At 34.7% G+C, this 27593-nt stretch overlaps 1 protein-coding gene across 1 annotated transcript in view; it reads left to right on the forward strand.

Annotated features, from left to right (window-relative positions):
- The window catches only part of Mmp2 (Matrix metalloproteinase 2), a 196168-nt gene that overhangs the window by 45280 nt on the left and 123295 nt on the right, over positions 1-27593 (forward strand). The window contains exons 4-5 of the mRNA XM_012292194.2: positions 8744-8845; positions 12870-13039. Coding sequence (XP_012147584.2) covers positions 8744-8845; positions 12870-13039 — 272 coding nt within the window. The remainder of the gene's footprint in view (positions 1-8743; positions 8846-12869; positions 13040-27593) is intronic.

The raw sequence follows: 27593 nt of genomic DNA on the forward strand, positions 1-27593 counted from the left end.
ATAAACCATTAGAGAGGCAATCGTTTGGACAATTCCGTCGAGTGGCAACTATTTGGTAAACGCGTGTCGACCTGGCTATTGCCTCCCTGCTCTCCAGATTGTTAATTAGTTGTCTGTTTCAGTCACGTTTCGCGTCCCCGAAACGTGTCGCTCGATCTGGTCAGCCGATAACTGCTACAGAATTGAACTTGCGGTTTCGCCTTGTCGGTGTATGCCGATTTCGATGATGTTTAAACGTCAGACGGTTTCATACGATCAGGAAATAACAACTGGTCATCCTATAAAATTAAAAAAGAGACTAGACACGTAACTATGGGAAGAATTTTATATTTTTCCTGTGGGAAAGTATTTCATTTATTTTTAGAAGATTTTGGGTTTTGGAGAATTTTGGGAATTTCGAATTTGGAAAATGTATGTTTTCTCAAAAATCAAAAATTTGTTTTGATTTTCTAAATTATAGATTTTGTGAATTTATAGTTTTTAATAATTATATACCTTCTGCATAACCTCTATTACGTTAAGTAAGGTTAGGTGTCAAGTTCATATACTCATAAATACATATTTATTGAATGAATAATAACTTCAGTCATTTTCATTGACCTTAATAATATCTTACTGTGACTGCCAATGTCATTTCAATATCATAAATTATAGAATTTATTGGTAACTTTATTTGATAGTAACACCGCTGAATTTTTTGTGTAATTCAAATTTCAAATGTCGCGCCAAAAGGTTCCACCACTAATGATCATAAGATGGCGCTGATATAATGCAGAAAATATGAAGTTCTTGAATTTATATGAAAATAACGCACACATTAGTTGTATACTGTTTATAAAATTAAAATTATATACTTCTACATCTTTAATATAATCGTAAGCAATATTATTTATAAATAATATTATTATCTTGCTAAAGAATTTATACAATAAAAGTCCATACAATATAAGTCCAAGTGGTTTATTTTATTAAATCTCCTAAAAAGTTGAACATCTATAAATGAATCGTTACAATAAACGATTCCTTAATTGTATATATAATACAAGGAAAAGAACGACTAGCAAAAAAGCAGACATCGAATTATTTGTCGAAGTGATTCAACGAATCTGCATTACGGTCATGGCTGCCGATATCCGCCGTCAATTCCACCGGTCGGTTTCCGGTTACGCAAGGTGTTTGGGGTACCGTAGAATGGCCAGCGGAAAACGAAACGTGCCCGGAATAACGTCGAACCAACGAGAATTATACGACTACTAAGAAAAAGGAAATTTGATTCGAACGCTTACGCAGACTCCTTTTACTACTTTGTCTGGATTCTAAACTGCATTTGGTAATGTATTTCGAATGCAGTAGAAGTAAACCGATGTTTATGTGCTTTGAAAAAGGATTTAAAGCACGTGATAAATTTTTGTGAAATGCATGAATAGAATCTGTGTGAGAATATTTATATTAGACTCGTTATGTTGCGGTTACTATTCTGTGCATCCTTGTTTTCATTGTTATACTCTCGCTTGCGGTAGAAGGTCTTTTCTCCCTAGATCTGGCTATCTTTCAGCACTTTTGACAATTTTTCTAGGGGTTTTGACCCATTCTGAGAAAGTTTGTTCCTCTGACAAAACGTCGCATCTGCCACGGTTTAGACTGTGAGTGGTAGGGCAGGGATTTCATAGTATTTTGACTCGTTGGGCCTGCCCACTCCTCTAGATCCTATGTTAGTCACCTCTCGGCACTTTTGACAATTTTTCTACGGGTTTTGACGCATTTTAAGAAAGTTTGATTCTTTGACAAAAAGTCGTATCTGCCACGGTTTAGCTTGTAAGTGGTAGGGCAGGGATTTCATAGTATTTTGACTCGTTGGGTCTGCCTACTCCTCTAGATCCTATGTTAGTCACCTCTCGGCACTTTTGACAATTTTTCTACGGGTTTTGACGCATTTTAAGAAAGTTTGATTCTCTGACAAAAAGTCGTATCTCGCACGGTTTGGCCTGTACAGATGTAGGTATGAGTGAATGGTCAAAATAGAGTTTCATAGTATTAGTGAATGGAGCTTTTGTTTGGGGTTTCATAGTATTTTGACTTCATATTGTCACGCTGTATACTGTCACATTTAGTTCAAGTAATCATCACAACACCACAAAGTTTGATATCTAAACATTGTTACTTATAAAACAATAAAAATACATAAAATTTGAAGATCTTTGAGCTGAACGGAGACCACTGCCCCACTTGACACCAGCAGCCAACAAGCCTGCATTTTCTAAGAAGCCGAAACACCGGTAGAAGGGCGAAATATTTAACTTTTCTCTTCCAGTGATGCTCGTGTCATCCGGGTTAAACGATGCGAGTAAAATGTGCATTATCGTTCATTAAAGGAAAGTTTAACGACACGAGTACTACCATTGTTCCGCGAGGAGTTTGTTTGCTGTGTAAACTACAGACTTATCGCACCTTGCTCGTCTAATCGATCCTTCCTTGGCCATAGGTGTTCTCCTAAATGGGTCCAGTTTCGGCAGTTAATTACCATTTAACCCGGGCGCACATACCCAAGCCGGGTTCGACCAAGTTTGTCTCTGAGCTTACATCCGCTAACGGAGACTGGAAGGACGGTTAGTAGGTTAAAGCAAATGGCCAGAGGTGAAAGGCTAAGCTGGTCAAAGAGGTATAACACGTACTCGTAGTCTAATGTGTACAGGGTGCTTCACTTCAGGTTTCACATTTATGCATTTCAGTATGGATCATGTAAAAATTTGTATATAAACACGTGTCCGATTATCAACGCACGTGCTACGGCCATATAACCAACATTCGTCGACCACCGAGGTTCTGAACCCTTCAGATTTTTGTTCGTGGATGAAAAGCGAAGTTTACATAGTAAAATCAACACGAGAATCGGTCGCTCGCATTGTGAACAGTGCTGCCCTCGTAAAAGAACGCGAAGATGACCCTGGATGAGCTACATGCACTATCACGAACAGAGTTAAAAAGTGCATCGAAGTTCATGGCGGGATTTTTGAACTATTACCTCGAATCGCTGTAAATTATTCTTGCGTTTAATATTGTTTAGCATTCGGTAAACGATTAGTCATTTTTCTTTGATACATTTTGTGGGCCTTTTATGAGTAACATTCGAACTGTACCTCCACATGTTGATAATAGGACCTGTAATTTTCAGAGTGTATTATTGTTTCTGAAACACCCTGTATATGATTGGATCGAGTACAATGGACCACTGCTAAGTCTTCCAGTTAGCTGTCGCCTGCTCTTCAATTAAGTCGAGTTTAGTTCGGTCTAATTACCTTGCCGTTTAATCGTACACACGACCCTGCAACGTGAAACTGGTCTCACAGCTTGAAAGATTCGTTATTGGTTATAGATTCAGGTATGCAGATGTTGCAGGCTTTTGTAAGAAAGATGGCGGTATATGGAGAGGAATTTCTTTGGCCATATATCGTGAGGGATGCATTGAGATACTTGGGGGATTTTGGGGATAGGAAATGTAGAATTATAGAGTTAGGGAGACTTGTATTCTGGGGATTTTGACCAGATGGATTTTTGAATTTGGGGAATTTATAAATTTGCAATTTTGGGACTTTGGGGTTTAGGGGATTTTTAATTTGAGGAATTTGGAAGTTAAGGAATTTGGAATTTGGGGAATTTGGAAGTTAAGGAATTTGGAATTTAGGGAATTTGGAATTTGGGGAATTTAGTACTTGGGGAATTTGGAATTTGGGGAGTAGGGAATTTGGGGAAGTCGGAATTTGGGGAATTTGGTACTTGGGAAATTTGGAATTTGAGGAGCAGGGAATTTGGGGAATTTGGAATTTGGGGAAAATGGAATTTGAGGAATTTGAAATTTGGAGATATTGGAATTTGGGGAATTTGGTATTTAGAGAATTTGGAATTTGAGGAAATTGGAATTTGGGGAATTTGGAATTCGGGGAATTTGGAATTTGAGGAGCAGGGAATTTGGGGAAATTGGAATTTGAGGAATTTGGAATTTGGGGAATTTAGTATTTGGGGAATTTGGAATTTGGGGAAATTGGAATTTGAGGAATTTGGAATTTGGGGAATTTGGAATATGGGGAATTTGGTACTTGGGGAATTGGGAATTTGAGGAAATTGGAATTTGGGGAATTTGGAATTCGGGGAATTTGGAATTTGAGGAGCAGGGAATTTGGGGAAATTGGAATTTGAGAAATTTGGTATTTGACGAAATTTTCAAAAATGTAATTTTAAAAGTGTAAAAGTTGTAATTTTTTAAAAGTGCCATAGACGCCATTTTGTAACACTATTATATCACTTAAAGTCATTCTTTTCGTGCCAAAAAATTAACTATTCAATATATCGGTCCTTCAACCACTTCCCCCTTCCTTCTCTATAGAAGCAGTATTATTTATTAATCAAGATTGATCGAGTTTCGCTTCGATTGTTTCGAGGGTAATGAAAAGAAGAGAGGGGTTTACTCTCAAGGACTTCGAAAGAACGACAAAACTGTCGAAAGAAAGTTACATCTTTTCTTTTCTTGTCTTTGTCTGCTGACAAAGCGAAGCAAACGAAAGAGTCGGCAAGGACGGACCGGAAATCGGGTCAACGAGGTCAAGTGTCCAGTCGATCAGAGTGACCCTCGTTAGAAGACTTTAATTCGTGAAACTGCAACTTACCGATACGATACGACAACGGTGAACGTGTTCAATCGTCTTTCGAGTTAAACGTCTCTTCTAGGTACTTGTTCTACTCTGCAACCTTCGACAGTTGACCCTCGTTACATTGCTACCAATGGGTATCTGACACTTGGCAATATAGGGAGAGAATTGGTAACAGTTTCTGATATAGGAAGGTTATAATGGGAATTTGTGATTTTGACAATTTTTTATTTTTAGAGTTTGTTTTGAGGAGTTTTGTAATTTGTGAATTTGACAATTTTTTATTTTTAGGGTTTGTTTTGGGGATTTTTGGAATTTGTGATTTGGCAATTTTTGTGGTTGGGTGTTTTTGAGGTTGAAAGTTTTTATATTCGAAATTTGGAGAATTTGGGGAGTTTAGGGATTTTGGAATTTAGGAAATTTGAGATTTGGAGAATTTAGGGAATTTAGGGATTTTGGAATTTATGAATTTGTGAATTTGTCTACTTGTCACCTTGCCAACTTGTCAACTTGTCAATTTGTTAATTTGTCAACTTGTCAAATTGTCGACTTGTCAATTTGTCAATTTGTCAATTCGTCAACTTGTCAACTTGTCAATTCGTCAACTTGTCAATTCGTCAACTTGTCAATTCGTCAACTTGTCAATTCGTCAACTTGTCAATTCGTCAACTTGTCAATTCGTCAACTTGTCAATTCGTCAACTTGTCAATTCGTCAACTTGTCAATTCGTCAACTTGTCAATTCGTCAACTTGTCAATTCGTCAACTTGTCAACCTGTCAACTTGTCAACTTGTCAACCTGTCAACTTGTCAACCTGTCAACTTGTCAACCTGTCAACTTGTCAACCTGTCAACTTGTCAACCTGTCAACTTGTCAACCTGTCAACCTGTCAACTTGTCAACCTGTCAACTTGTCAACCTGTCAACTTGTCAACCTGTCAACTTGTCAACCTGTCAACTTGTCAACCTGTCAACTTGTCAACCTGTCAACTTGTCAACCTGTCAACTTGTCAACCTGTCAACTTGTCAACCTGTCAACTTGTCAACCTGTCAACTTGTCAACCTGTCAACTTGTCAACCTGTCAACTTGTCAACCTGTCAACTTGTCAACCTGTCAACTTGTCAATTCGTCAACTTTTCAACTTGTAAATCTATAAATTTGCAAATTTGAAAATGTATAAATTTGTAAATTTTCAACTTAACGAATTAAACAAATTTGTAAGAGAAAAGCGTATAAGAGTAGCGCCGTGTTTTCCCTTCCGTTTTTATTTTCTTTGTTTCCTCAACGACTTTCTCTCCCTTCGAATGGTCTTTATTCGCCGTCACGATAGAAGCTGGCTATAAACGTGCAAGAATCCTCCAGAGTGAACGGTCCTGTGACAGAAAACGGACGAAGACGAACGAGGCGATTGTTCTCGAGTGTCGTTGGCGTTTCTTCTTTCTTCCGTTTTACTTCTGTTACTTTCTTGCTCTTAGATAATTGCTTCCACCGATACGACGGGACTTCTTCAACGTTCTTCTCGTAATTCACCGACTTCAGCGACGTACTTGAAAATATTTTTAACCTCTCTTATACTTAAACTAATTAGGCATTAAAATAATTAAATTAACTAATTATATATTGAAAGTTGCAAAATAAATTTGCTCCTAAATTTTACAAAACCTTCATAAATATATGATAGTCATTAATATTGTTCAATTATTAGGTAATAAAATTTAGGGATAACCTTTAAAAATTTAAAGTATATTAATAATCTTTAAAAGTGTAAAATATATTAATAACCTTCAATATTTATTATTAACCTTCAAACGTATAAAGTTTATTATCAACCTTCAATCTTACAAAATTTATTAATAACCTTCACATGTGCCATAAACGTACACATGCGCAATCGTTAATGCAAAATGATAAATACACGCAGTAGAATTTATACAATAAACACAGTACAAATAAAGTACAATTATATTGCGCATAATTATCGTGTACAGTTAACGACAGCGCATAAGTTTGATATCCAACGCCCTATTTATGATCATTTACACACTTGATTCGCGCGTAAGCACGAACCGTTACAGTAGTAATATTAATATCAATAAAAAGCACATCCTGAACTTGATAGAACTTTCATAGTACACTACATTGCAGTCATTATTGTTCAATTATTATAAACGCATAAAAATTAATGGCGGTGAGCATTAAACGTATGCGCAGTACAATGGAAATAACAGACATGCGTAGTAAGATGTGGACAATAATACGCATGCGCAGTGATGGATAATATACATGCGCAGTACATCACGGAAAATAGTATACATGCGCAGGTAAAGTTTATACAATAAATACACTAAAATAATGTTTAATAACTTCACTTCGCACAATTATAACTGAGCTTGTGTTTTATATTCAAAGTCAAAAAATACTCCGAGATGCAACTTAAAATGCCTGTACTTTCGAAATTGCGTGCACGTTATAGTTAGTATTAAGTAACGATGCTTATAATATGTAGTCTCTAATTACGGAGGAGAAACAAAATGGCGAAGCGACAGTTTTAATGCGAAGTACAAGAACGGTGCGTTTTAATTTGAAGTGAAATTTTTCACTGAGAAAACAGAGCGAAAGATCCTTTTTGATCTGCTCGCAGATTCGGTAACAACGCGTGTAGCTTTTCTGCCGAATCTCTGATTTTCACGCGGAGAAGGTAATGATTACGACGGGGGAGAAGGAAAGAAGATAAAAGAGAAAGAGTCGGCTTAATGTCACCGGGGAAACCGTTTCTGTCTCTATGAGCTTCTCTGGCCCGAGGTTTTCCCTTCCTTTGGAATCAGCTTTGATCGTTCAGCCGAGTGCTAGAGCTTTGTCGCCAGTGAATCTAAGCGGTCATAACCGTGATTCAACGCAGCTTCTTTTCAAACGACGAACAGAAGACTTCTTTCTTTGGAAGATCCGAGACCTTTGATGCGGGCGACTCCTCGTCACTTTGGTAATCCCAATTTTTGCGCGTCGACGCGATTCAACTTTTTCTCGCTTGACCGTCGGCGATTCTTGTAAGAAACTCTTTAGGGTAGTGGAAATGTTTCCTCCTTTTTAAGAGTAGCTCGAGAACTTTAATTTCGATTCATTAGTGTCTTCTTTGGGTTTGATAGACTGCTTGTTTGGAAATTTTTTAATGTGTTTTATATTAGGTTATACAAAATGGCCAAGATTGCATTTCTATGTCATAAAAAATACTTATATTTACAAATCTTGTAATTCAAATTCCAAAATTCTAAGATTGTAAAATTGTAAAATTATAAACTTGTAAAATTCTAAAATTCTAAAATCCTCAAATTCCCCAATTCTCAACTTCCCCAAATCTCAAACTTCTAAAATTTCCAAATTTCCAAATTTCTAACAACGGAAAATATATCAAATTTTGTCAAAAATGGCAAGGGAGAATAAAAAGTACTTCCTCCTGAAAATAAAGAAAGAAACCGTTTCATCGACCCTCATAAAATTGGGAAAAATATGTGAAGTCTTGACACGTGTAAGACAATTTCCCAGAAGTCCGCGCAGCCATTTTCCCGTTTCGTATATTTCTTGTCAAAAATGAACGACTGTAAGAAACAATCGACTCGGCTAGACATTTCAATCATATTTCATTTCAGAAGTAGATCGACGAATTTTTCCTTTCTTTCTTTCTTTTACTTTGCCCTGGTTCGTTCACGACACCGATTTTTTATGTTACTATATTCTTTTGATAAATTTCGTAGATTTTGACTGTCTGATGTCTGAAGCATGCGTATTTGTAATACAGTACAAGTTCATTTTATTTATGAGTATTATGTAGGGGTTATCGTATTATTGTTCAATAATAGTTGAATAATTATTTTATAATTGTGTAACATTTTATTGTATTGTACATAGTTATTATATATAGTAAAAAGAATATAAAAATAATTTTTATTATATTATAACAATCTAAGAGTATGTTTCTTTATTCTTTTTATAAGGATTACCATTTTTATATGCTTGTTTAATATTTTTATATTTGCTCATCATGTTTATACATATATTTGGAGATTATGTTAACGTTCTCAATGTTTCGTTGTTGTGTGTTTCAGCAAAACTATCTCATGAAATTTGGTTACCTACCACAAACGGATATTGAAACCGGAAATCTTAGAACAGACGATCAGCTGAGGGATGCCATTAGAACTTTACAGGTGAGTTAAACTCTTTTCTACATTATGTAATTTGTAAAAATATTCTTCGAAAAAATGTCCGATTATTTTATCATAAATTACGTAACAAACTTCATCGTAAAGTAACGACTACCATTGCTTTGAACATCACTGAATCAATTTATTTTCTCATAAAAGGAATCAACCTATATCCGCCCATACCACAATCACTGAATCACCCAGTATATTATTTTAGAACAGCAGAAATTGCTATAAAACTGATTTAACGTTTTCGAAGATTGCTCTTTCGGACAAGTTACTTTAAAAATCGATGATCATAAAGTTTCGAACAAGCGCATAAAAGCGGAGGATTTAATTAACGAGTGACGACGCATTACCGAAAGGACCATCTCCGCGTTTTAACTTTGTAAAGGATGATTTAATTAGCATACAGCAGTGCGTCGCTAAAAGGATATCATCCACGTTATAAGGAGTCATCTAAATAAAGATTTCCGACTATTTATGCAAGCTCGTAGATCCTTTCGCAGGCCATTAAAATATGCTTTCAATTTCTCGTTTGAATATGAACGAGATGGGTAAATCGAGAGGAGATATTATGAAACGCGAACGATTAAAAATAAATTGATATTTCTTAGCGTACACAGGTAAAGAGCACAGTAATCAATAATTTTTATTTGCAACGACTCGTTTTCGTTGAACTAGAAAACGCAAATATTAAACTAAACATCAAATGTTTCACAGAGAAGATTGAAAAGTGTAAATTTAATTAAGTAAATCGAGTAAACTAAATGTTCACAATATGAGAGAATTTACGTTGCACATAACGTTCTGAATATACTAAAGTACTTCTTTTCAGGTAGTCTGCTTGTTCCCACATGATATTTATCGTCGAGAATGTCCGATAATATTTCAAACTTTCCGCGAAATATTCCAGTGCTTTGTATATTCATATTTATTCCATGTTGTAAATCGCGGATAAATATATTGTTGACATTTCAAAATTTTCCATATTTATTCACGGTACTGAAATATTGATGGTTTGCATTAATTTTGGATTTTGGAATTTGGGATTTGGGGATTTATGGAGTAGGGTGGTTAGGGATTTGGGGAGGTGGGAATTTGGGAAATTGGGAAGTTGGGAATTTGGGGAGTTGAAAGTTTGGAAAGATGGGAATTTTGAGAGTTGGGAATTTGGGGGGTTGGGAATTTGGAGGGTTGCGAATTTGGGGAATTTGGTATTTGGGGTGTTGGGAATTCGGGGAGTTAGGAATCTGGGGAGTTGGGAATTTGGGGAATTTGGTATTTGGGGTGTTGGGAATTCGGGGAGTTAGGAATTTGGGGGGTTGGGAATTTGGAGAATTTGGTATTTGGGGTGTTGGGAATTTGGGGAATTTGGTATTTGGGGTGTTGGGAATTCGGGAAGTTAGGAATTTGGGGAATTTGGTATTTGGGGTGTTGGGAATTTGGGGAATTTAGTATTTGGGGAGTTGGGAATTTGGAGGTTTGCGAATTTGGGTAATTTGGTATTTGGGGTGTTGGGAATTCGGGGAGTTAGGAATTTGGAGAATTTGGTATTTGGGGTGTTGGGAATTCGGGGAATTTGGTATTTGGGGTGTTGGGAATTTAGGGAGTTGGAAATTTGTGGAATTTGGAATTTGAGGAATTTGGCATTTGTGGAATTTGGAATTTGTGGAATTTGTGGAATTTGGCATTTATGGAATTTAGAATTTGTGGAATTCGTGGAATTTGAAATTTAGATCTCAAAAATATTTAACAACCTTCTGTTCCAAAATAAAAAGATCACATAATTGTGCCACTTCCTCTCAGTTGATGCAAAAGAACGCATCACCTCGAGAAGTTTCGTTATCTTCGTTTCGAGATAACGAAACGATTCTAACAGAATCGCACAGTTGAGGCGACTTTCGAAACTGTTTATCCGATTTGAAGAAGTTTCAAGTAAGAAAGCGGTGAAAAGAACGGAAAGAGGGGAAATTATGTATACAGGGAATTGAGAAGTTGCTCGTCTACTCACCACGAATAAAAATAACGAGTAGCTCGCCTCACACAACTCTCTTTTGAAAGTTCGAGTGTCTCGTTTCTTTCTAGAAGAAGTCGGAAAAACGACTCCCGGTTATATGGCATTCCGTTTGACTACGGGATGAAAACTTTTTCTGCGAGTTCTATGACTTCGCGTCAACGTCGTACGATTCCTTACAACGTTCCCTGGAGGAACAATAACGGCAATATGTGCCGAGAAATTCTTCCATTTTCTTCGGAATTGGAAAATCAAATCTTCGAGGAAATTTTTCTAATTTCAAGTCGTGGAATGTGTAGACTTTGTTCGCGTTTATTTGATGGCATGTCTCGGTGTATTACTTAGGGGTTGTAACTCAAAGGTTGCTTGGTAACAAAGTGAAAACACGATGTAGAATGAATAATTAGAGCGTGATGCATTGTGTGATGTTAAACAGATTTTTAATTTGTGAAATGTTATATTTTCGTTTGAAGTGAAATTGAAATGAATTTTTTAAATATTTTTGTAAATTGTTCAAATTTGCGCTTGCTATTTAAATTGAAGTAAATAGACAATTTTTACTGAAAATAAATTTAGTAAGTTTTTATTCGAGATTGAGATTGAAGTAAATTTAAAATTTTTGTTTTAATAAATTTAGAAAATTTTTGTCAAAAATTGAGATTGAAGAACATTTTTAATCTTTGTTTAACATTTTAGAAAATTTTTGTTTAAGATTGAGATTGAAATAAATTTTCAATTTTTATTTAAAATAAATTTAGTGAGTCTTTGTTTAAGATTGAGACTAAAATAAGTTGTCAGTCCTTGTTTAAAATAAATTTAGAAAATTTTTGTCTAAAATTGAGATTGAAATAAATTTTCAATTTTTGTTTAAAATAAATTTAGGAAACTTTTGTCTACAATTGAGATTGAAGTAAATTTTCAATCTTCATTTAAAATAAATTTAGAAAGTCTTCTTTCAAGATTGAGACTGAAGTCTTTTTTCAATCTTCATTTAAAATAAATTTAGAAATTCTTTGCACAAAATTGAAAATAAAGTGAATTGTCAGTCCTTGTAGAAAAGAAATTTAAAAAGTTTTTCTCTGAAATTAAAATGGAAATAAATTTTCACCCCTCCTGTAAAATAAACATCGATAAAAATAAATTTTCAGATTGTTTCAACATTTTAGTTTAAAATATCTCACTGGTAAATGAAATATTTCAGGAAATATTGAAATATTGAAATATTTCAGGAACTATTGATTTGTTTAATGCGACACTCTGATATCTTTTTGTATGGGATGTTTAAAATAATTTGTCAACGTGAAAATATTTCATTCTGTTTAAAAGTAAAATCTGCAATTTTTGGTACATTAATGAAAAGTTCTATGAATTTGTGAATAAATCGTCGTACTAAAATTTGTAAATAAAATGCACGTGAAGTTATACATATTATTGAAGACGTATTAAAATTTATAAATAAATTGAAGTCGTACTAAAATTTGTAAATAAAATATGCACGAATTTACAAATAAATTCATGTATACAAATTTGTAACTAGAGTACGTAAGAGTTAATAAATAAATTGAAGTTAAAATTTGTAAATAAAATATGCAAGAATTTATAAATAAATTCATGTATAAAAATTTGTAAATAAACTATATAAGAATTTATAAATAAATTGAAGTAAAAATTTGTAAATAAACTATGCAAGAATTTATAAATAAATCGAAGTTAAAATTTGTAAATAAAATATGCAAGAATTTATAAATAAATTCATGTATAAAAATTTGTAAATAAACTAAGTAAGAATTTATAAATAAATCGAAGTTAAAATTTGAAAATAAAATATGCAAGAATTTATAAATAAATTCATGTATAAAAATTTGTAAATAAACTAAGTAAGAATTAATAAATAAATTGAAGTTAAAATTTGAAAATAAAATATGCAAGAATTTATAAATAAATTAAAGCTGATAAATGTTAATGATTTCTTACAGTATTTTTTTAAATTTGATTTTTGTTTTTTGTTAGAGATTTGGTGGCATCCCCGTGACCGGTGAAATCGACGAAGCAACGAAAAAGTTAATGAAACTTCCGCGATGCGGACTTCCGGACAAACCGGATCCCAGGTACAAAAGCAAGCGACGCAAACGGTACACGATCCATGGACAACATTGGCCACATCGAAATCTCACCTGGAGGTGAGTTCTTAAATGTTCATTATTAACCCTTGAATATCATTATAGTGTCACGTTTCACCCCGTCAAAGATTATGTTATATGTAATAGTGTAATGTATAATATAGTGGTGTTATTTGGAAAATTAATTAACCCTTGAATATCACAGTATCATTATCACACATTAAACCTTGAATATCACAATAGTGTCACAGTCCACACTGTCAAAGTTTATGTTATATGTTATGGTGTAATGTATAAATGTAATAGTGTTATTTGGAAAATTTATATTTTAATGTAAGGTGCACTATAATGAATATACTTGTATGAATATCAAGGGCTATATGAAGATATATACTTGTACGAATATAAAGGACTATATTAATAAATGTGAAGATATATACATGTACGAATATAAAGGACTATATTAATAAATATGAAGATATATACCTGTATGAATACATATAAAGGACTATACTAATAAATGTGAAGATATATACTTGTATGAATATGAAGGACTATAACACGTCACTCAATAAGTCTCCGGTCTAACTAAGAAAAACAAATTTTTTTTGGAAATTTCACTTTAATCATCAATATACATTCCTTCCAGTGTGATACATTGATTCCAACGCACCTCTAACTTTTCAATTCCCTTTATATTAAACGATTTGTCTTTGCCCCCAAAATAAGCTTCAGTTTCCGCAATCACTTCTTCATTTGAGCCAAATTTCTTTCCCTGGAGCATTTTTTTCATATATGCAAAGCGCCAGTAGTCGCTGGGGTCCAAATCTGGGGAGTACGGTGTGTGGGGAAACAATTCAAAACGTAATTCATTCAATTGAACCATCGTGTTCATCGACTTGTGACACGGCGCATTGCCTTCGTGAAACAGCAAACGCGGCACCCACTTTGAAAGCAATTTGCATATGCCCAAGTTTTCATGCAAAATTGTGAAGACATTACTTTCTGATATCTTCAAGGCATCAGCTATCTCACACAACTTAAGTTTACGGCCCTTTAAAACTATTTTGTGGACATTTTTTATGTTTTCCGGAACGACTGTTGATTTTGGGCAGCCAGAGCGTTCAGCATCATCGGCGCTTGTATGACCGCGTTTAAATTGAGCATACCAGTCAATGATAGTTGATTTCCCTGGTGCAGAGTCCCTATAATGCTTATGAAGTCACTTTTTGGCTTCAACAGTATTTTTTCCGATTAAAAAACAGTGTTTAATCAACACACGAAATTCCTTTCTATCCATTGTCTTTAAAATTACGAAACTGGGGGTACTAAAATGACTGTAACTTCTAAACTATTGGTCAGAATACCCTGAAATTTTGATACGTACTGTTTGAAGGTTAGTATTATTCGAAAATAACGTGGGTCTCTCACCAGTATCGCCATATATGTGTCAGACCGGGGACTTATTGAGTGACGTGTTATTAATAATTATGAAGAAATATATCTTCAAATATATATAAAGGAATATGCATATATGTACGACTATTATGGATCATATTAATAAACGTGAATAAACAATAAATGTGAAAAGAATAATATATTTGTATTGATATGAAGGACCACCTTAATAAATATGAAAGGAATAATATATTTGTATTAATATCAAGGACTACCTTAATAAATATGAAAGGAATAATATATTTATACAGGATGTCTCGTAACTGGTGTTACTCCCGGAAGGGGATGGTGGACGTCATTCTGAAAAAGATTTTCCTTTGCAAAGATAGGATTTGAAGCTTCGTTTTGAATTATCAAGGAGTAATTTAAAATTTGTAATTTTAAACTAATTTCATTTGTGTATCGTGCGTTTGTAGGTTTAGTAATTAATATGAGAAAATGAAAGTGGTAGAACAATTACATAATACAAAAATGATGTATTAGTGAATTAGATATTCGCTCAAAAAAGAATTGCTAAAAAAAAGCGAGTAGATAATATGTAATGAACGCTGATATTAACATTTATCAAAATGAAACTTATCATTTATAAATCAATAATTTCCAGTCTTTGATGGGTTGTTTCACCCCTTGATCCTTCTGTTACCAAGGGTGATTCACCCTTTGGTAAATGGAAACTTGATACACGCTATGGGTGGCTATGGGCACTCAGTTCTGATTACTCGTAAAAATTAATAAATGGAGAAAGGAGAAATGGTATGGAACAAGGGAGAAAAATTAAACTCATGCAGGGTTTGACTCATTTTAATTTATGAATGTAGAGTTACTAATTTATAAAATACATAAATTTACAAGTACTGAAATTTTAAGAAATTAGAATTTATGATTATTAAGTTTTTTAGTTTTCAAATTTTCTAAGATTAAAATTTCCATATTATTCAATTTTTTAACTTTTCAGTTTTTCAGTTTTTCAGTTTTTCAGTTTTTCAGTTTTTCAGTTTTTCAATTTTTCAGTTTATCAGTTTTCCATATTTTCAGTTTTCCAGTTTTTCAGTTCTTCAGATTTTCAGTTTTTCAGTTTTTCAGTTTTTCAAATTTTCAAATTTTCAATTTTTCAATTATTCAATTTTTCAATTGTTCAATTGTTCAATTTTTCAATTCTTCAATTCTCCAATTTTGCGATTTCTTAATTTCTCAATTTACATATACAACACTGCAATTAGCTAAATCGTCAATTCGCAAATTTGTCAATTCATCAGTTTTTTAATTTTTCAGCTTTTCAATATTTCAATTCGTCAGTTTTTCATTTTGTCAATTTATCAGACCCTTCGTTAATTTGTCAATTCTTGAATTCGTTAATGTGTCACTTCCTTAATTCATCAATTTTATGGTTATTCAATTTGTCCATTCATGAATATTAATTCAACCCTTCAATTTTTCCAGTTTTTATGTTTTCAACATGTCAATTTGTCAATTCAACAAGTTTTCATGTTTTCAATATGTAAATTTGTCAACTCCACTAGTTTTCATATTTTCAATATGTCAATTTGTCAATTGAACAAGCTTTCATGTTTCCAACATGTCAATTTGTCAATTCAAAAAGTTTTCATGTTCCCAACATGTCAATTTGTCAATTCAACAAGTTTTTATGTTTCCAACATGTCAATTTGTCAATTCAACAAGTTCTCATGTTTTCAACATGTTAATTTGTCAATTCAACAAGTTTTCATGTTTTCAATATGTCAATTTGTCAATTCAACAACTTTTGATGTTTTCAACATGTCAATTTGTCAATTCAACAACTTTTCATGTTTTCAACATGTTAATTTGTCAAGTCAACATCTTTTCATGTTTTCAACATGTCAATTTGTTAAGTCAACAAGTTTTCATGTTTTCAATACGTCAATTTGTCAATTCAACAACTTTTGATGTTTTCAACATGTCAATTTGTCAATTCAACAACTTTTCATGTTTTCAACATGTTAATTTGTCAAGTCAACATCTTTTCATGTTTTCAACATGTCAATTTGTCAATTCAACAACTTTTGATGTTTTCAACATGTCAATTTGTCAATTCTTCAATTTGTTACAATTTCAAATATCTGAAATATTATAATAAATCTGTCAATTGTTAAATTCATTTGTTTTTTAATTCACAAATTTATCCATTATTTTAATCTTTCAATTTTTAAATTAATCAAAATTTATCATTAACTCCAATTAACTCCATTTATTTGTCAATAAATTGAAAAGTTGAAAGTATATTTACATCAAACAACAAATGTATTGTATTTATATCAAAGGACGTTGTACTGTTCGTCGCAAGCGTAAAACGTCGGCGTCAGCGGGAATCGTTCGTCGACAATAATCCCTTGCACGCGTGGCAATTACCTGTTTAAGAAACGACACGTCTGTCTGTTAATTACCGGCCATTGCGTCGGTTCTGTCTACCGGAGAAAATTCCCTGCGAACGCAGCGCTGGCTGCGCGGAAATGCCATTGACATTGTTGGTCCCCGGCCAACAGCGAATTCAACTGCTTGCCAGTTGGAACGTCTTCTACTCTACGTGTTCGAGGAACGAGACCAACCGTGAAAATCGCGTTGATTCGTCGACGGATGTATCTATATTTTTCCACGACTCTCCATCTTCTTCGTCGTTTGTCACTGCATAGTCGCCGGAACGATATAATCCTTCAAGTCAGGGGTTCTTAACCCTTAACGACCACACTGGGCCATGAAACGACCTCAGCCAATTTAGCTTCAATTTCAGCCACTTTATATCCTGAAAATAAATACCTTTCTGCAACACCGGTATTTTTCTTTTAAACTGTTGTGTCTCAAGAGTGTTCAGATAAAATTTTAGGTCTTTATATTAAAATCGAATTTTTTGGGGGGAAAATATATTTTTTTTATATTTGTGAATTTTAGTTGATAGTCGACGTTCAGGTTTAATGAAATCAGAGGTGAAATGTGGTGAAGAAAGTTTTAGAGATTATTTATAATTTTTATTTAGTTAAAGCAATGAGTAGTTTGCTTGTGAGGAAAGAGATTTGAAGATTTGGGGATTTGGGGACTTAGGGATTTAGGGTTTTGGGGGATTTGGGGAATTAGGGTTTGTGGATTTGAAGATCGAGAATTTGGAGATTTGGAGATTTGGGAATTTGGGGATTTGGGGATTTGGAGAATTGGGAATTTGGGGATCTGGGGATTTGAGGATTTGGAGATTTAGGGGTTCGAAGGTTTCAAGATTCAGAGATTTGGAGATCTGAAGATTTGGAGATTTGAAGATTTGGAGATTTGGAGATTTGGGAATTTGGGGATCTGGGGATTTGAGGATTTGGAGGTTTAGGAGTTCGAAGGTTTCAAGATTCAGAGATATGGAGATCTGAAGATTTGGAGATTTGAAGATTTGGAGATTTGGAGATTTGGAGACTTTGGAGATTTGGAGATTTGGAGATTTGGAGATTTGGAGAGTTGGAGATTTGGAGATTTGAAGCTTTAGAGATTTGGAGATTTGGAGATTTGGAGAGTTGGAGATTTGAAGCTTTAGAGATTTGGAGATTTGGAGATTTGGAGATTTGGAGATTTGGACGATTTGAAAATTTGGAGATTTGAAAATTTAGATATTTGAAAATTTAGAGATTTGGAAATTTAGAAATTTGGAAATTTGGAGATTTGGAGATGTGGAGATGTGGAGATTTGGTGATTTGGTGATTTGGTGATTTGGTGACTTGGTGATTTGGTGATTTGGTGATTTGGTGATTGGAATATGTGGAGATTTGGAGATTTAGAATTTTTTAATTTAGAAATTTGGGAATTTTGAAATTTGGATATTTGGGAATATGGAGACTTGGTAATTTGGTAATTTGGAAATTTAGAAATTTGGAAATTTTGAGGTATGGAAGTTTGTGAAACAAAATTTGCAAATTTGGAAGTATAAAAGTTGATCTACAGAACTAGGGTTTTGAGAATTTAGAAATTTGCAGAACTGAAATAGCATTTTGGGATTTGACAATTTTGGAATTCATGAAATATGCAATCTAGTGAATTTGGAAACCCAAAATCCAAAGGTCTAGCAACAGAACTAGAATTTTGAGAACCTGTAGATCTTAAGAATCAAATCTCCTAGAATTTAAGAATCTACAAATTTGTGAAATAATTAAAACTAAATACTACAAAATTTAAGAATAATTCCAACAATTCAAAATACCTAATTATTTACAACTCCATATCTTGAAGTTATAAAACTTGATATTCAAAATCCACCATCTCTAAAATTCAAGAAAGTCGAACATTTGCTTTTGTTGAAAAAATTGAAAAATTGAAAAATACAAAAATCTACAAATCTTATAATTATCAAATTCCTATATTTAACCTCCTCAAGAACAAAAAAAACACCTACATTACACCGTAATATACATATGTATATTCTACTATCGTCTGACCAAACTCTACTACTTCTACTGCATCAGATACCATCTCTATCGATACTGCAGTTTTCTACCTCTACCTGTATTACCAACAGTCGGTCACGTTCTGCCACACCGATCTTGCCACACCATCAAGTGGTGCACTCTACATTCTCCAACTACACACAACTAAAACATTTTCCCCCTAAACACCCTTAACCCCATTAAAAAAGAAACTTCCTAGAAATATCTTCCAACAATTCAAATAATACAAACAAAAATGCGTATCTCGTTTTGTAAACATGAACAAAGGAGAAAAGCATTTCGGAGAGAGTAATCGTCGGATATAAATAATACTTATAGGGTTCGTTAGTATTTAGAGGGTCTAATTAGCAAAGGGTGAGGCATCGTTCGCCTTAATTGCGCGCCTTAACGAGCAGAAGCACCCGCACGGTGTGTCGCAGGAAAATTTCGCGGTAATTTCGTCGGGACGTCGAGCACGATGATAGTCCTCGAGAATTTAAGCTCTTCTCTCGACGGACAGACGAGGAGGAGAGAGTTAATCAACGCTTGTCAATAAAACGACGCGGAGGAACGATTAGGCTCGTTAGACGATTCTGCAAACAGAATCTGGACATCGATCCGAGGACGCTTGGAATATTTTTGTGGACTTTGAATGGGGAGTTGATGTTGTGTGATGGAGGGTTAAAAAATATGTATTTTTAGTTTTGATATTTGAGATTGGGTGAGGTAGATTAGGGTAGTAGACTAGTAAGGTAGATTTAGGTAAGGTAGATGAGTAGGTTTTTGGGTTTTGATGGAGGGAATATTGGGGATTTGGGGAAGGGAGTGTTTGGGAGCATTTGGGAGTCCCTCTGGAAAATAGAGGGATTTGGGGAATTTGGGGTTTTGGAAGGAGGGATTTGGGGATTTAGAAGATTGAGAACTTTGGAGGACGGATTTTTTCAGTTTGGATTTAGAGATTTGGAGGTTTAAGAAAGTGGAAATTTTTTTGGTTGAAGGATGAAAAATTTTGGATGTAAGATTTGGAAAGGTGCAAAATCGAGATTTGGGGATTTAGAACTTTGGAATATTAGGATTTGGGGATTTGGGAATTTTGAAAATTGGGATTTGGGGATTTTTCAGTTTTGGGATTCAAGATTTAGGAATTTACAGATTTGGGGATTTGGGAATTTGGAAAATTGGGATTTGGGAGTTTTTCAGTTTTGGGACTTGAGATTTGGGAATTTAGGACTTCGAAAACTTGGGATTTGGGGATTTAGGAATTTGGAAAATTGGGATTTTTCAGTTTTGGGATTCGAGATTTTGGAATTTAGAGATTTGGGGATTTGGGAATTTGGAAAATTGGGATTTGGGAGTTTTTCAGTTTTGGGACTTGAGATTTGGGAATTTAGGACTTCGAAAACTTGGCATTTGGGGATTTAGGAATTTGGAAAATTGGGATTTTTCAGTTTTAGGATTCGAGATTTTGGAATTTAGAGATTTGGGGATTTGGGAATTTGGAAAATTGGGATTTGAGAGTTTTTCAATTTTGGGACTTGAGATTTGGGAATTTAGGAGTTTGAAAACTTGGAATTTGGGGATTTGAGAATATGGAAAATTGAGATTTGGGGATTTTTCAGTTTTGGTACTTGAAATTTGGGCATTTGGATACTTAAAATAATGGAATCTGGGTATTTAGAGATATAGAAACTTGGGATTTGAGGATTTAGAAATTTGGAAACTTGGAGTTTGAGGATTTAGAAATTTTGGAATTTGAGGCTTAGGGATTTAGAAATTTGAAAGATTGGATTTTGGGGATTTTTCAATTTAAAAACTTGGGGATTTAGAAACTTGGAATAATAGAATTTGGAGATTTACAAATTTAGATATTTGGGATTTAGAGATTTCCGAATTTGGAAACTAGGAATTTGAGGATTTTTCAATTTCGGTACTTGAGACTTTAGAATATAGAAGTTTGGGAACTTAATATTCTGGGATTTTGTAAATTTCAGTCTTTGGATTTGGGAATTCAAAAATTTAATATATTAGAATTTGGGGATTTAAAAATTTGTAAACTTGGAATTCAGAGTTTTAGAAATTTAATAATTTAGAATTTGGGTATTTAGAAATTTAAGACTTTGAGAATTTGAAAATTTGGACATTTAAAAACACAAAATTTTGAGAATATAAAGATTTGATAAGTTGAAATTTCGAGTTTCACAAATTTTTTAGTATGGAATCGCCATCTTCTCTTAATGAATGCATTCTTCAGTGACCAAAAAATTGCTTTTTTCCATGACAAATATACTCGTCCAAAACTGAACATTGTAATTTGTTCGTGACGAGTATATTAGTATAGCATAGTTTTGCCATCTCTTACGAATAATATATCTGTAATTAAACAAAAAAGTACTGTTTCATCATGACGAATATACTCGTCACGACCATATAAAGAGTCAATAACAGAGTCCGTATTGAAATTTTTCTCTCTGCTACATTCAACACTGATTCTAAATGAGAATTCACTATCTTTGCCTGACGAATATATTCGTCATGAACACAGTAAAGGTTAATAACCGTATTAATCTTCAAGATTACTAACCCTTCCCTCTATTACATTTCATACTGGTTCTAAATGAGAACTAATTATTTTTTCATGACGAGTATACTCGTCATAAACATAGTAAAGGTTAATACCTATATTAATCTTGAAAATGAATGACCCTTCTCTCTATTACTTTTCACACTGGTTCTAAATAGAAATTCACTACCTTCCCGTGACGAGTAAACTCGTCATGTACATAGTAAAGGTTAATAACCATATTAATCTTCAAGATTACTAACCTTTCCCTCTATTACATTTCACACTGACTCTAAATGAGAACTCACTATTTTTTCATGACGAGTATACTCGTCATAAACATAGTAAAGGTTAATACCTATATTAATCTTGAAAATTAATGACCCTTCTCTCTATTACATTTCACACTGATTCTAAATAGAAATTCACTACCATTCCTTGACGAGTATACTCGTCACAAACATAGCAAAGGTTAACACCTATATTAATCTTGAAAATTAATGACCCTTCTCTCTATTACATTTCACACTGATTCTAAATAAGAATTCACTACCATTCCTTGACGAGTATACTCGTCATAAACAACATAAAGGTTAATAGCCTTCCAATTTTCTTTCTTCTGTCGCATCGAATATCGACTCAGAAGGCAAAGCACCGTCATTAACATGCGCAGAAGACTTTGTTTTATGGTTTCAATATCGGCAAGACATATTAAATCCGCGGCAACTCGAACAGGGTGATATTTTCTCGAGCATCAGCAGGGACACCGTGAAATCAGGGCAACGAGGTTTCCTCCGCAAAACGGGTTGCCGCTAATTTCGAAAGATAGCAAAGAACGAGGAGAGAAGAACAGAACAGAACAGAAAAGAAAGAAAGAAAAAGAAGTTGGAGCATCGTTCAAAGCGGAGCGAGGAGAGTTGGCTCGTTTCAGAAGACGCGAAAGAACCCCCTTGTACGACCCTCTCACCCCCTTCGTTCGACCGCCTCTCGTTCCTCTTTTTTTGTGCGCCGACGCGACAGCCAAAGTGCGATCTTGAATATTAACCCGCCGAGAGGTAATCTCTCTTGGTAATTTAGGTCAGTAACTTCTAATTTTTTTCCAACGGTACAGTCGCGGCAAAACACGTGGCCCTAGGGAAAATGTCACAATCGATAGGCGAGACCACTAGTACTTTTAGGAGACTTTTGAGAATTTTGCGATTTTTGGGATAGGTGTGTGTAATTGGAGATTTGGGGATTTTGGGAGATGAGTATTTGGGGATATAGGGATTTGGGGATTTAGAAATTTTGTGATATGAAAATTTGGGGATGTAGGAATTTGGGGATGTAGGGATTTGGGGATATAGGAATTTGGGGATATAGGGATTTGGGGATATAGGGATTTGGGGATATAGGGATTTGGGGATATAGGGATTTGGGGATATAGGGATTTGGGGATATAGGGATTTGGGGATATAGGGATTTGGGGATATAGGGATTTGGGGATATAGGGATTTGGGGATATAGGGATTTGGGGATATAGGGATTTGGGGATATAGGGATTTGGGGATATAGGGATTTGAGGATATAGGGATTTGGGGATATAGGGATTTGGGGATATAGGGATTTGGGGATATAGGGATTTGGGGATATAGGGATTTGGGGATATAGGGATTTGGGGATATAGGGATTTGGGGATATAGGGAATTGGGGATATAGGGATTTGGGGATATAGGGATTTGGGGATATAGGGATTTGGGGATATAGGGATTTGGGGATATAGGGATTTGGGGATATAGGGATTTGAGGATATAGAGATTTGGGGATATAGGGATTTGGGGATATAGGGATTTTGGTACATGGAGATTTGGGGATGAAAATATTTCCAAATTTCCAAATACCCAAATTTTCAAATTCTCAAATTCCCAAATTCCCAAATTCCCAAATTCTCAAACTCTCAAACTCTCAAATTCTCAAATTCTCAAATTTCCAAATTCCTAAATTCCTAAATTCCTAAATTCCTAAATTCCTAAATTCCTAAATTCCTAAATTCTTAAATTCCTAAATTCCTAAATTCCTAAATTCCTAAATTCTTAAATTCCTAAATTCCTAAATTCCTAAATTCCTAAATTCCTAAATTCCTAAATTCCTAAATCCTCAAATTCTGAAATCCCTAAAACCCCAGATCCCCAAATCCGCAAAATCTCTAGAAATCCTAATCCCTAAATCCCCAGATCCCCAAATCCCCAAAATCTCTAAAAATCCTAATCCCTAAATCCCCAGATCCCCAAATCCCCAAAATCTCTAAAAACCCTTATCCCTAAATCCCTAAATCCCCAACTACATATCCAAGTCCTAAAACTTCCAAGTTTCAAGAGCTCCATCATTTTATAAAAAAAAGAATAAAAGGTGAATCAAATCAATTAAGTAGAAAATCTATTAAAAATCGTTGAAGTTCAATTCGTCGATTAAAAGTGGTCATAAACGCTGATAGGTTAATATCATAATGTCATCGATTCCCATGACACGACGAACCTACGATCAAAGAAACGAAGATTTCTGATTGAATTTCTTCGCCATTACGGCGATCGACGATTGGCTCGTTAAGCTAATGGATACATTAAATGTTAACCTGATTGTCAGACGTAATTTTCGAATAATTGTATCGCGACGCCATTAGGTCGGGACTCGATTAATTAGCTCAGAATTTTAATGGAGATAACGGAGTCTTGTCGTTTAAGCTCCAACTTCTGTTTTTTTAATTAATTAATCGATATTTGTATATTATTAATGATTATTGATTTTGTCGTTTAATTAATTAGATGAAGAAGGGGATGTGTTAAAAATTTATTTGATTTGAAATTTTCAAATTTGAGCTCTTCTTTAAAAGATGAAGAAATGATATTAAAAATGAAAATAATTATTAATAAAAGAATTACAAGTTTAAATTGTTTATTCGTTTTTGAATTTTTGAGGTTACTGTGGAATGTGTTTAAACGAGCTTAAAATAAATTATTTCTAATTTTAATTTATAATTTATGTAATTGTAATTATGTTATTTAAAGTGGGTTATTTGATGTATTTAGGAAATTTCATATCAATTTTTTTCTATTTAATTTATTATGAAACTTATTCCTTCAGGTATTATATTTTTTAAGTTTTGCAAATTTATAGTACAAAAATTAAAATATTTTGGAATCAGAATATTGTAGCCTCTTCAAAACCATAATTCCAACATTACAATTGCTGTTTGAAATTTCAGAATTTTAAAATTTGAAAATTATTAAGTTTGCATCCAGGTGTTTACAAAAGCTACAATTGGTCAGAAAGAAGAATGGACGTCTTTTTCGGTATATTGGCTCCCGCACATCAATTAGGCCAAAGATAGTCAGTAAACGTCTCGAGAGTGAGATAGTGCGAATTGCGTTCAGCAGTTATTGTCATTATTCTTACTTGCCGAAATGTAACTGGAAGTGTTCACGGTGGGTTAGGTGGAGCGAGTGGCTTCTTTTACTCTGGCTCGACCTTCGCGCCAATTCCTGGCTCGTCTACAGTAGAGACTGTGATGATCCAAGGGAACGTAGGGATTCTGGAAGCTAGGAAATATGGCGATTCAGAGGACTGTGAGAATCTAGGGAATTCAGGAACTGTAGAGAATGTGGGGATGTGACCTAGGGATCCAGGGACTGTGGACTGTGGAGATCCTAGCGAACTTAGAGGCACTGGAGACTGAAACTATGGATATGGAATCTGGGAGTCTTAGGAACCATGAAGACTCTAGGGATGATGGAAACTAGGTATTCTAACCTCTAACTAGGTATTGTAATCTAGTTCCCAGAGAATTCTCTTGAGAGTGAATTGCGTTCAGTAGTTAACATCTAAAGAAGGCCTCTAGCCTCTAAAAGAAGCCTCTAACAGAAACTGCACCTTCCAGTTATATTTCGGCGAATAAGAATAATAGAGGTTCGTTTATCGCGCGCCAACACATGGGTTGACATCAGTAGGTAAAAGAAATGAAGTGCAAAGGGTAGGTCGTGGTGAAACGACAGTCTTCGTCTTTTCCGAAGATCCGATGTATCGTCCGCCCGGATAACGCAAACAAACCGGAAGACAATAGGGCACCATGACAGCCAGCCAACCGACACGACGGACCTTTTGTTCGGAATCATGGAGATCACCGTCGGCACAATGGCGGCCAATCACGTGTCTCGATCGAGAGACTCGATCCGGTGTCCCGAACACGAGATCACTTCGCACCGAGTCCTCCGGGGCTGCTCCCCCTGGCCCTCCTTGCCCGACTCGTGTCTCCTGTCGCTTAATTGCCAGAAACAATGGAATTATTGTCCTGGTTCGAGAATAAAAGGCTCGAACAGAGAGACAGAGACGGAAATTGGGGTCGTGACGATTTTCATCCCCCCCGTTTCGCACCCTCCACTTTAAAACGGGGGGCCTCGTATCAATGGTGCAGTCGTTGCTTGCACTCGTTGCGTAACACCATGATCGCGTTTTCATCGCTCTGGACTGGGTAACTGGGTGTGTATTCCCTTGGAACCAAACGCGTTTCGACACTGGATTTACTGATTTCAGATTTCTTTTTTTCAATTACATTTATTGGACTTTCGTTAAAATTCTTTAGGGAAATAAAGAATTTTTATATGAGCTAATTTATGTATCCATTATTTATAATATTAATAATATTAACTTAAATTGTGTAAGTGGTTATTGAATTTATGAAACCCGTCAGATTGACCCATTTCAGATTTTTAGTTTTTAATTACATTTTTTAAAATATATTGTGCGGATCAGTCAAAGTACATTAATATTAAATAATACATATTCAGTTGAAGATATTAAACACACTCAAACTATAAAGTAACCCCTTATATCTTCTCTCACATGTATCTCATATTTTTACCAAGATTTCAAGTTTAATTTTAACTGTAACTCCTCCAACCATAACCGAAATATCCCTAAAATATGAACATCCTTTATCTCTCGTTTAACGTCCTCCAGATTTGAAAATAATTGAAAATAATTTATAACACTACAAATTTTCGAGTACGAACAGAAGGCGATTTCCATAATGGCGTCCGTAATTTGCGGCACAGCGAGGCGGGAGAATTTTCATCCGTCTTCGATAAATTCGTAAAGGGTTGTTCCCAGTAGGAATCATCAGGATTCGAAGAGTTAACCGGCCTGAGGGCTGCATTTCTCTTGGCGGTCTCCACTTTCTCGCTTTTCATCGACCAGTTTTCTTTCTCTTTTCCTTGTGTTCCCGTGACCGCGATCGATGCTGCAGGGAAACCGAGTTCGTAATATCGGGACTGCGATAAGGGAAAAGGGAAGAGCTGGCCCCACGAGCTGATGGATAGGATGTATAAATTTGCGCGTGAGAAGAAAGTTGATGGACTCGAAACTGGTTGCCGCAGGAGATGGCTGCCTCTATGTTCTTACTCTATAAATTCGTTAATGCTCTTAGCTTGATGACTGAAAGGAAATTTGCTGCGATACACTTGCTGCATTTCAAACGTGCAAGGTGCATGTTCTAATTACCGGCCGTGCGAGATTTTAAGTGCACGTTTTAACGTATTTACGTGATTTAAATACTTATATTTTGTGTCCACGAAAAATGGTACTTACGAAGTTTCGGATGTAAAAATAAATCTAATGACATTCATAAAATTTTATTGGTTTGGACCACATCAGATTTAGCTTACATATTGGTTGATAGGAATGGTTTAAGGAATACTTCTCAAGTGACAAATTTAATGTTTAATCCTCAAATTCCAAATTCCCCAAATTCCAAATATTTTAAATACCAAATTTCACATATTCAAAATTTTCCAAATTTCAAATTTTCCAAATCCCAAATTCCCCAAATCCCAAATTCTCCAAATCCCAAATTCCCCAAATTCCCCAAATCCAAAATTCTCCAAATCCCAAATTCCCCGAATCCCAAATTCCCCAAATTCCCCGAATCCCAAATTCCTCGAATCCCAAATTCCCCAAATTCCCCGAATTCCAAATTCCCCAAATCCCAAATTCCCCAAATCCCAAATTCCCAAATCCCAAAATTCCCAAATCCCAAAATTCCCAAATCCCAAAATTCCCAAATCCCAGAATTCCCAAATCCCAGAATTCCAAAAATCCCAAAATTCCCAATTCCCAAATCCCAAAATTCCCAAAT

This window comes from Megachile rotundata, chromosome 16, assembly GCF_050947335.1.
Source record: "Megachile rotundata isolate GNS110a chromosome 16, iyMegRotu1, whole genome shotgun sequence".
Taxonomy (NCBI): domain Eukaryota; kingdom Metazoa; phylum Arthropoda; class Insecta; order Hymenoptera; family Megachilidae; genus Megachile; species Megachile rotundata.